General features: G+C 38.9%; 1 protein-coding gene across 1 annotated transcript; it reads left to right on the top strand.

The window, feature by feature from the left end:
• Positions 1-444: 444 nt before the first annotated feature.
• ftr65 (finTRIM family, member 65) lies at positions 445-8,713 on the top strand. Its single transcript, XM_003197983.7, has 6 exons — positions 445-1,096; positions 1,280-1,375; positions 1,469-1,702; positions 1,788-1,947; positions 2,043-2,102; positions 7,624-8,713. The coding sequence occupies exons 1-6, from the start codon at positions 515-517 to the stop codon at positions 8,166-8,168; spliced, it is 1,677 nt and encodes a 558-aa protein (XP_003198031.3). The 5' UTR covers positions 445-514; the 3' UTR covers positions 8,169-8,713.
• The last annotated feature ends 3,180 nt before the right edge of the window (positions 8,714-11,893 follow it).

An 11,893-nucleotide genomic window follows, 5' to 3' on the forward strand; every position in this document is an offset into this window, starting at 1 on the left:
GGCCGGTGGTTTTACAAAATTCAAAAGAAAGTAGGAGAAATGAGAAAAAAACGGGAGAGAGAAGATAATAATATCTAGGATGAGATTTGGACACACAAAAGTAATTAGTACACTTTTTAAGCTGGGTATATATGGTACAGGATAATGTGAGTTTTGTGGACAAGAAGAGACGGTAGAACATGTTAAACTACACTGCATGAAGTCTGAAGATGAAAGGAGGAAAATTAGTAAGTATTTAGGAGAGATAACAGTTCAACTCAAATTAGATGACATTCTACTAAATAAATCAGGAAATAAATATTTTACCTTTTTATTGCAGTATCTTAAAAATATCTTAAAAATACTCATTTGTGGCAGATGCGGGTTAAGTCATGATGATCCACACTCCAGACCAGGTGGTGGCGCAAATACACCATTTTGTTGTTTGTCAACCGCCATTAAATTGAAGAAGAAGAAGCCAGTGTTGTGTGTGTTGTGTCGATGCCTCTCTCGGTCTGTGCGTGTGAGCTGTAAAATGGCAGAATTCAGTGTTTCTGTGGCTCAGGATCAGTTCAGCTGTGCGGTGTGTCTGGATCTCCTAAATGATCCGGTCTCCATTCCGTGTGGACACAGTTACTGTATGAGCTGCATCACAGACTGCTGGAATAAGAAGAGAGTCTACAGCTGCCCTCAGTGCAGACAGACCTTCAGCCCCAGACCCGCTTTAGCTAAAAACACCATGCTGGCTGAAGTGCTGGAGAAACTGCAGAAGAGCAAACTACAAGCTGCTGGTCCTGCTCAGAGTCCCGCTGCATCTGGAGATGTGGAGTGTGACGTCTGTACTGGAGCCAAAAACAGAGCCGTCAAGTCCTGTCTGGTGTGTCTGAACTCTTACTGTCACACTCATTTTCAGCTCCATCAAGAGATTCACCCAGGAAATCAACACCAACTGACTGAAGCTACTCACAGATTGAAGGAGATGATCTGTCCTCAACATGAGAAACTCCTGGAGATCTTCTGCCGCACTGATCACTGCTGTATTTGTTATCTGTGTTTGGTTGATCAACACAAACACCATGACACTGTTTCAGCTGCAGCAGAGAGGACTGAACTAGAGGTATGAACACATTCATTCATCATTTTACAGGTGTACCTAATAAAGTGGCCGGTAAGTGTTATTTTGCATCTGACATGTTTACTAATAGACTCTCCTGCAATTTGGAAAATCCTAAGCTTCCCGTTCATAATTACAGCTTTACAGTGACGTTTATTTCACTCTTGTTCACTGTGAATCCTGCAGAGTCGGCTGAGGGAAACCCAGAGCAGATTCCAGCAGAGACTCCAGGAGAGACAGAAGGAGCTGGAGGAGCTGAGAGAGGCTGTGGAGTCTCACAAGGTGAGTTTGAGCAGAAGAACAGCAGCTGAAGAGGCCTTTCACACTCCAATGCTTGTGTGTGTGTGCGTGTGTGTGTGTGTGTGTGTCTGACAGCGCTCTGCACAGGCCGCAGTGGACCACACCGAGAGGATCTTCACTCAGCTCATCTGCTGGATTGAGAGAAGCCGCTCGGAGCTCACGCAGATGATCAGAGATGGAGAAAAGACTGCAGTGAGTGGAGCTGAAGAACGACTGGAGCGACTGGAGCAGGAGATCAATGATCTGAGGAGGAGAAACGCTGAGCTGGAGCAGCTTTCACACACAGAAGATCACATCCATTTCCTCCAGGTGACACACAGGACAGTGGAAGAGCATGTGGAGCAGAGATTGTGTTTGTGTGTCTTCAGCTGCTGTTTCTGTTGTGTCTGTGTAGAGTTTGCAGTCTCTCTCTGTCCCTCCTGGATCTACAGACTCATCCAGCATCACTGTCAGCTTTCCACTCGATTTTGATGATATTGTTAAATCTGTGTCTCGTCTGAGAGACAAACTGCAGCAGTTCTGCACTGAGGAGATGAAGACCATATCTAGCAGAGGTCAGATTTATATTTCCTGACATGTTTCAGATGATTTTAAATGTATTTGTATTGTTTAACAATGTTTACTGTAAATCATCTGTTTGTCTCCACAGTGAGCAGCATTAGCAGGATTCCCGCTCCTGAACCACAGACCCGTGAGCAGTTCCTCCAGTGTAAGTGACTCTGATCATACTGAACATTAAAGATTATAGTTATATATTGTGTTGGATTCCTTCATATGAGGCAGAGAGTCTCTGATGGCTGTAATGTGTTTTATTCTGGAAACAGCAGAAACAGTGAAAACTAGAAGTAAACACACAAATCAGCACAAAGCAGATTGATAATGAACTCTTACACATTTACAGTTCTGTAGCGGATTAGCTCAAAGGGAAGAAGATTCATTTGAACAGGGCTTCAAAAGAATCGACTCTTTCAATCCGAATCAACGAATCGTTCAGCAATCATTCAAACAGAAAGTTGACTTTAATTACAGCTATTGCTATCAAAACAAAAACCCATTTATGTTTAAGCACGGTAACAAGATCAAAGTTTAAGACATTAGATTCATAAACATGCACCGGCACCTTTCTTCATACAAAATGACTCTTTATTGACTAATCTAACAGAAACTAACACAAACACACATTCATACAAGTGTAGAGAAGAGTAAAGGAAGTAGAATAAGAGTTTGAGAGAGTGTAATGATGGAAAACCTCAGATTTATGTTAGACCGAACCAATAATAAGTCTCTTTAGGGTTGTATTTAGTTTACACCAGTTCAGATGGAAGTGTTAAGCCTGATTTATACTTCTGTGTCAGGTGACCGGCGTAACCCACGGCGCATGCAACGAGCGTGGCTGTGCATTTATACTTCTGCACGCTGTCTCTGTCGGTCTGCATTAACACTTCCGAAACGCTAGTTGGCAGTGAGGTGTAAATTTTCCTCTGTGTCGAGTTTCTTCGCTGCTTTATTGCTTTTCCTGAACACTTCCGGGATATACAAGTGGCTCAAACTCGCTCATTTTGAGGCAGGAACCGGCGGACGTGCAGCAACTTTAACTATGAGGTAAACACAAAACAAAACTTTCCATCAGGAGCTCCTTCACTGGACTCCACACTTGTAAACAATCGCTCGCAACATTCGCGCGGCTCTAGGTCCCGCCCAGACTCGTCAGCGCTTCCAAGCCGACCAATCACAGAGCTTACGCTACACGTCATTGCGACGTGTAGTTACATTTTTTGAGAGGTGCACGTCAGTGACGGCGACGGCCACGGCGAAGGGCTATGCGTCAGTGCCGTAGCATACGCCGGCGTTTGACGCAGGAGTATAAATCAGCCTTCACTTGCGTTCCCTCTGTGATGTGAAGAAACTCCCTCTTCAGCACGTGGCTAGCTGGTTGCTCTTTGTCCTCGCGAGGCTTGGAGTGGGGTTGAGGCGGTCGTTTCAAGTTTTTTTTTTTTTTTATGTTTTTTTTATACATTGTGAAACATTACAAAAATTTACAAAGACATAAACATGTAACAATAAGCAAATACACTGAAGAGTATTTTGAGCAAATAGTAATAATAAAAATAAATAAACAATAATAAATAAAAATAAGATAATAAAATAACTAGAACCTAAAGTTTATTGATAAACTTTGATGTTGGCTTGAGAAAGCCAACGTGACTGCGCTAGGACTGGGAATGGCAGTTGGCAGGAAGCACGGCGGTGGTTGCTAAGTGGTTGCTAGGCAGTTGCTAAAACAATTATGGCATTGTTAGGTGGTTGCTAAGCAGTTGCTAAATGGCAATGCTCGTGTACATGTATGATCAAATGCTAACACTTAGTGGGTATTTCTAGCATATGTTATTGCATTTAGAAAATCATTCATAGCATGTAGCTAATCGTTATTAGCACTTGGCTTCCATTATCATTGTTACCATGCATAGTACACAGGAAGTCCCATTTGCTAGCATGAGTCAAACAAGCCAATGCCCAGGTCCCTACGATGTTATGATGTAGAGATATTGCTGTTTTTAAATGGTTGCTAGGTTATAATGTTTTGTTGCTCTGGGGACATTTGACAGGTTAGTGATGATACATCAAAGCTTCTTGGCAATATGAGTGATCTTAATCAACCCCGATGTTTCTATGACAGTCTTTATGAGTGTCAAAAACTGGACTTGAACATTATGTATTCCTGGTGTTGGGTTGCGGCTGGAAGGGCATTCGCTGTGTAAAACAAATGCTGGATAAATTGGCGGTTCATTCCGTTGTGGCGACCCCTGATTATTAAAGGGACTAAGGGAATGAACATTATGTAAAAATGGCTTGCCGTATTTTTTGGAAAATACAATGCTTAATAAGTGTGAAAGTGATACATGCAAAAATGGCTTGCCATATCATTAAAAAATGTGGAGTTTAAGTCAAAAATGGTTTGCCATATCAGTAAAAAATATGGAGTTTAAGTCAAAAATGGCTTGCCATATTTTGAGAAAAATAATGCTTAAAAATTATTTATTGGAAAACTATAAGTCTGATAAACCTTAAAGATATAGCAACAAAATCTAATGCATCTAAATACAGCTTTTGGCCAAATTTGGGGCTTGTATAATTTTTTTTTTTATGCTCGGATTATAAAAATGTAATATTTAACATTTTTTATTAAAAAAACAATAAGTCTTATAGGCATGAGGAGATATAGCAACAATCTTGAATGCAGAAGGCACATTTTGACCACATTTGGGCCTTGTGGCATGAACGGCCTAGGAGGAGATACGTTTGTTTTCAAGGACAGAGTAGCATAACAGTATGTTGGCTTTCTCAAGCCAACATAAATAGATAAATAAAATAAAAAACAACAACACTAGTGCAATCTTACATACATAAAAAACAAGTCTACTATGTGTTGACCAGAAGTAGTTTCCCATAAAAGCTGGGCATTAGGGGGTGGGGACTCAATCAGAAGGAGCAGGGTCAAGCTGAAGAGTTTGGACATATTTGTAAAGGGGCTCCCATAAATTAATAAAAATAGTGCTAGTTCGGTGAAGAGAGTACCTAATTTTTTCTAATTTCATAAAATAAAGAACATTTCTTATCCAACAAGAGTGAGAAGGAGGGTGAGGGCTCTTCCAGTTCAGAAGAATTAATCGCCTAGCCTACAAAATGTTTACAAAATGAGAGGGTAAAGTGTCTCTCTCCCGGGACAGCATGCCAAACTTGCTTATAATCAATCATCAGCTAAGTGTGAACTCTTGAAACTTCTCTTTAACATCGTTTTTGAGTATGTTGTGTAACCATTCATGCATTTATTTTCCTGCCATTAATTTCTTAAGGCCACAATACCAATGTGTATTGACTAGTATATAAGGCTTATAGAAATTATAATCCGTCTGGAGCTAGCAGAACTCTGTCCAAAAATGTATAAAGTTTGTGTGTGTGTGTGTGTGTGTGTGTGTGTGTGTGTGTGTGTGTGTGTGTGTGTGTGTGTGTGTGTGTGTGAATAGATGTATACAAACGACGTCCTACATCTTTAAAAAAATGTATATATTTTCTTACAAAAGACAATGCTCCAACTTAATATATATAAGCTACAGAAAAATGTGAGGGGTGCAGAAAGAGAAAGGGAGAAAAACACGAGATTTCTATGGGAGATTCTAACTCGCTCCGTTGTTCTTTAATGACGCACTGTCCACTATGCTATTGCCGCGCTCTGAATAATCTGTGTCATGATACTCAGTGGTTTATGAGCTGGGCCAGACGGAATCTGCGGACATTTTTTGCTATTTCTGCTGAGAATTTTGGTTAAAATCTGCGGATTTTTGCAAAATTATTTTTGGAGTATCCAGCGGAGTATCATAACTAAAACCTTAATATATTAAATAAAAAGTAACAAATTACTGAATAAAAATGGAATAAATTCAGATTTACACATTTACTCAAGTAAATAAACAGAATTAATGATGGGCTAAAAATCTGCAGAAATCTGAGCGCGCAGATTCCGTGTGGGCCTAGTTATGACCAAGGAACTGTACTGAAGTTTATAAAACAGTTCAGTGCCAGGCATACTGTACAGATGGTCTTACACGCTATTGCCACATTGTACAGTTGCTTAAAATCCCCTGACACGAATACAAAGAGCTGCACTGAATGTTGTCTATGATAAGAGCAGACCCGCACTGTCACATTTGATTTCAAAAGGTTTGTTAAATGCATTACCCATTCTTTTGAAAAATGACCACGTTCACTCAAATATACATTTGGTTGTGAAAAGAACAATACTTATAACCCTCTCACAACAAAAGAACATGTGTCTGTGCTTCTACGTCCATCAAAATTCTCATCAAAAGAGCACGCAATACTCAGTAAACTCAGAAACAGACAAACTCTGGAACAGAGCAACTCTCTGAAGATAACCTGCTCCGGAGTAAGTCATCTTCAGAAAGTAAGTTGCTTTGTCTACTTAACATACCCCAGAAGTTACCTCTGATTTTGGAACCAAGGCTGAGGTTATCCACTTACTCTCAAGCTTACCCGGGTATGTCACATAACCTGCTTTCTGGAATTCCACCCTGGTTTTGCGGCACATTAAACTTAACTAGACTCTCAGCGGAAAAGAAATAAAGAAACGTATCAGAGATGGGAATGCCTGAGCTGTGCGATTAACCCATTTTGTTTGGGTCCCCGTCTGCTCCCTGGAGTCCTCTGGGTTCTTTCGCTAGACCTGGGCATTCTAGCTCGGGTGATCTTCTCTGGCCTCTGGTTTCCTCTGTTTCTGGTAGTTTCTCTTCTTTCTTGGAGGTTTTTCTGTTTCTGGAGGTTTCTCTTCTTTCTCTTCTTAGGTTTCTCTGTTTCCCTGGTTGGTGGCTTTAGGCCAGGGGTGTCAAACTCAATTCCTGGAGGGCCGAAGCCCAGCACAGTTTAGTTCCAACCCTGCTCCAACACACTTACCTGTAGGTTTCAAACAAGGCTGAAGGACTCAATTAGTTTGATCAGGTGTGTTTAATTAGGGTTGGAACTAAACTGTGCAGAGCTGCCGCCCTTTTGGAACTGAGTTTGACACCTGTGCTTTAGGTAATATTTGAATATCTGAATATATATTCTGTGCAAAATTCTTTATAGATATCCAGTCCTTTGTAACGGGGGTCACACAAAAAAATAATAAAATATGTACACCTACTCAAGTAACCCAAACAGTTTTATATGTCTTAACACTAAAATGAAAAAAATAATAATAATTATTACTCCGATGAGGTTCGAACTTATGTTGGCGGTGTCGTAACGCAAGTGCTGACCACTGGATCACAATTGCGCAGTTATACTAGTGTGTTTGAAAACAAATAAGTATTGCACTATAGGTCTGCATGGGACTAAATTTTGTATCCCGCTCCCGCCCGCACCTGACAGGTTTTAGTCTGAACCCAACCTACTCCTTTTACTACCTTCCACGCCCGTTCCCGCTAATGAGCAGGAGGGGAACAAAACTGAAAACCACCCAGCTATACAGAGTCCAGAGTCCCAAGTTTCCTGGTTTGGGGTTGAACATGTACTGAAACATTCATAGTTCTTGTTTCTTAATCAGCAAAAGTGCAAATAATATTAGAGTAAAGACATTCTGATGAACTGAAACAGATCAATAATAATACAGTCATGATTTCATTATTGTCACTCAGAAATTCATTGATATTTTTCCTGATTTTTATCTTCATCAGATTCTCAACAGTTCACTTTGGATCCAAACACAGTCAATAACTGGCTGGTTCTGTCTGAAGGAAACACAGCGGTGGAAAATAAAGGTTCAGTCCAGCCGTATCCTGATCATCCAGACAGATTTGATTATTGGCGTCAGGTGTTGTGTAGAGAGAGTGTGTGTGGACGCTCTTACTGGGAGCTGGAGTGGAGCGGTGCACGTGTGTTTCTCTCAGTGTCATATAAGAGCATCAAGAGAAAAGGACGGGGTAATGAGTGTCTGTTTGGACGCAATGCTCAGTCCTGGAGTTTGTCCTGCTCTGCTGAGAGTTTCTCATTCAGGCATAATAACAAAAACACTGAACTCCCTAAACCCTCCGTCAGCTGCTCTAGAATAGGAGTGTATGTGGATCACAGTGCAGGAACTCTGTCCTTCTACAGCGTCTCTGACACAACAATGAGCCTCATACACACACTCCACACCACATTCACACACACAAACACACTCTGTCCTGGATTCTATGTTTATAAAGGTTCAAAAGTGAAGCTCTGTGATCTGACAGTGTAGATGATGCAGATCCTCCGTGTACAATAATGTGGAAAATACTCCAAATATCAGTCTTGCTTTATTTGTGATGTTTATAATAAACTGACTTTAAAAATTAACACTGATTTTATTCATCATTTGTGTTCATAAGTTGTCCTGAAGTGTGATTGTAGAGATGTGTTGATGTTTTGGCTGATTGTTGTTCATATTTAAATCATCAGCACATCAGCTCCAGATTGAGAAAGGCCAATATAACAGATCAATATATACTGAAGTATGGAGTTGTGTAATGTCTGCTGCATAATCCTCTCTGTAAAACAACACAGCACTGGGCCAAACTAAATGAGAAAAGTGTTGTGTTGAGAACACTGATATAGAGAGTTTTCCTCTGCTCATGTTGATGACAGTGATCTACTTTTCACAGCAGTGTCTGTTCAGTTGCTCATTTCCTCTTTAAATGCAGATCGTCTTGTTCTTTGTTTAATCATCAGTTGTTCATTATGGAGTATTTGTGTTTATAAATGCAGATTGTGATGGTTTTGTTTAATAAAGAACTGTTAAATGTCTTCTGAGTTTTTCGATGTGTTTTTATGAAATTACAGTTTTTCCCAATTGTTTACACACATTTTCTGTAAGCAGGTCTCATATTGTCAGAACTCTACACACAAATCACAAAACACACACACATTGGGCAAAACTCTTCGTTCAAAACAGTGTGATTTCTTCTCAAAATGGTCTTTTGTTTTCAAATGACACACACAAGCCATCACGTCAATAGATAATTATAAGAACAGTTGAACTGATGTGCTTAATGTAAAACACTATGACCACTTCTTCTCCGTTCATCATAATGACTTAGTGTAAGCCTTTTCATGTTCAGTGTTATACTTACTACATAAGCCTACAGAAGTGTTTTTTTACAAAACAAGCAAATATCAAATATATTTTACTGTATTTTTCCCACAAAAACAGTGTACACAGTGTTCGTCCCAACTAACACACAGTTGCACATAATGTGGTCTACATATGCCATCAACAGAAGTATTTACAGAATAGTTACTGTTAAAAAAAAAAAAAAAAACAGCTATAGACCTTTTTCTTGGAACGCAAAATTACCCATTAGGCTTTGCGTGTATGCGCAAGGAGAATGCGAAGAACTTCCGGTCGGCAGCTGATGCGTGTAAACAGTCACATTTGGACAGCGTTGAAACGATAGTTTTAATCTATTTTACCTGCTTTTATCCTCTTTGAACTAATACTGTTGTCCATTAGCACCATCTCCTGGACTGATCATTTAAAGGAATGCGATCTAATAGGATGGAAAACAGCTGTTTTTTTTTTTTTTTTGAGTCCAGCCAAAACCAGCTATGTCCAGCTTAAACCAGGCTGGTTAAGCTGGTTTTAGCTGGATTTGGCTGGTCATTTTCCAGCCTGACCAGCTAAGACCAGGCTGGAAATGGTTGAAACCAGCCTGGAAATGACCAAAACCCCTCTAAAACCAGCCTGGTCAACCAACTAAACCCAGCCAACCAGCCTAGGCTGGTTTAAGCTGGATTTTTCAGCAGGGTGTGTTCCTTGTAAAAACGAGATTTTCTGCATGAAAATTGTGCAAAATGCAGAGAATTGTGTGTAGTGTTTTGAAAAAAGTGTTTTAAATCTGCAATTTGAGTGTAAAGCAGGAATTGTGCTTGTAGTTTAGCAGAATTGGATCAGGGGGTTGGCGCATCAGTTACATGTTGTATATTTTACAGTCTATGGTTGTAGTCATTGTGTCTGAAGTAATTTTGTGTAAACAATTGGAAAAAACTGTAATAAGCAGCTGTTGCGTCTCTTTCCTTTATTTTCTTTATTTCAGGCTGTTGAGGATTGAAGATTCTGAAATGTTTGATTATTTTGATCAGGCCCAGATTGGCTAATCGGGAGGACCGGGAGAATTCCCGGTCCGTTTTTTGGCCGCGAGGGCCGGTGTCCCTAACTCCAGAATATGTTGCTCTCAGCAACACTTTTTAAATTATTGTATTTATTTACTTGACCACATACTTCTTATTCAATATATTACCGCAGCTCTGCTCTGTTTATGCAAGAAACTGCTCACGTAACTGTTGTGGTCGAGTGGTAAGCACGTTAGGTTACAACGCCACCAACCCGGGTTTGATCCTCGTCTGAGTAATTTTTTTTTGTTCATTTTTATTGTTAAGACATATAATACTGTAAGGGTTGTTGAACATTTGAAGTTCTAATGCAGCTGTTTTCTCAAACGTGATAGTGTCATTAGAAACTGAATTGGAAATGACCTTATTTCAATATAGTCAGTCGAGAACTGAGGTGGGCCGGTCTGAGGCTTGAAACTCCAGGGCTGAAAAGGAGTCCCACTCCGGCCCTGATTTTGATAATTACTTTTCCTTGATGTTATTAATATGAATCAGACATGAAATCTACAGTAAATATTGTAATAGAGTCATTTTATTTGCATTTATAGTTAATAATTATAGTATGAGCTGATGCTGAAACATGTTTTATAAATGTATATTCTAATGATTAGATATTGTTAATGATTATATTCCTTTATTAACCATAATAAGAGACTGAATCCTGCTGATGTTGAAGGTGATTTGTCTCAATACCACATGATGCTCATGATCTGATGATTAAACTACACTTTTCAGCAACCATAGTAATAAAGAGAAGAGAATCATTTGGGTGTGTTTATTGCTTTATTATTCAGTCATTTTTCTTTGGCTTTGTCCCCTATTACAGTTTTTCTTGCCAATTCCATGTGTGTTCAATAAGAAAAGGTCAGGAGAGGGTTTTCTTCAATGCCAAAAATATTAGTAATTTATTAGAGACAAATGAATATTGGATGACAGAGTTCTGGGTTACGTTTCCCCAATGCAATACAAGAATTACATTCAAGAGGTTCACAACTAACATACATTTCCTGACTCCAGCATATATACACAGCTGATATTAACAGGTGGAGTTTTGGTGTAACGTCACTTATCAGTCATTCTGCAGTCCTTTGAGTGTTGCACCCATACATACTTCCTCTTTTCTGCAACCCTTCTCTGCATACCAGAACTGAACAATTAAGTGCATCTTCAATATATTTCACTACTTCTCCAAGCATCATGCTCCTTGTGACATGTCTAGACCGCAGTCTGGAGCAAGGGCCCCCGCACTATATTAATTCTTATTCTGCTATTTCCCTTTGGTCAGCAGTTTCTTATAAAAAGTATGCAGCACAGTAAAAAAGAGGAAGTGTTTCTGGTCAGTATATGGTATTATACAAAAGAAAAAAGATTGATTAATCTGTTGTTAGTCTAAAAAATTTTCTAATAAAAAATAGACACATTCATTCATTTTCTTGTCAGCTTAGTCCGTTTTTTTTTTTTTTTTTTTTTTTAGGATATAATACAATTTCTTTTATTTTGGCAGGAATAAAAGTATTTTTTATATTAAAAAAAACTATATAGTTGACGATTACAGAGCAGATTGTACAAATGACAGTATTATGAGACATTTATATATATATATATATATATATATATATATATATATATATATATATATATATATATATATATATATATATATATATATATAATATTTTACAAGTATTAAACAGCAGTTTTAGCAATCATATTAAAATAATTCATTAATAAAATGACAGAATGACATTATGCTATAAAAATCTCCAGCTCTCCTTCATTACAGTGCAGCGATTACAGTGTCATTCCCTCTCTGTC

Source organism: Danio rerio, chromosome 2 (assembly GCF_049306965.1).
Source record: "Danio rerio strain Tuebingen ecotype United States chromosome 2, GRCz12tu, whole genome shotgun sequence".
Taxonomy (NCBI): Eukaryota; Metazoa; Chordata; class Actinopteri; order Cypriniformes; family Danionidae; genus Danio; species Danio rerio.

Excerpts from the sequence above, each read along its gene's own strand:
- ftr65 (XM_003197983.7), top strand. The coding sequence starts at position 515 with ATGGCAGAATTCAGTGTTTCTGTGGCTCAGGATCAGTTCAGCTGTGCG. Across the intron at positions 1,376-1,468 it reads AGGCTGTGGAGTCTCACAAG|CGCTCTGCACAGGCCGCAGT; the intron begins GTGAGTTTGAGC and ends TGTGTCTGACAG. Across the intron at positions 1,948-2,042 it reads GAAGACCATATCTAGCAGAG|TGAGCAGCATTAGCAGGATT; the intron begins GTCAGATTTATA and ends TTGTCTCCACAG.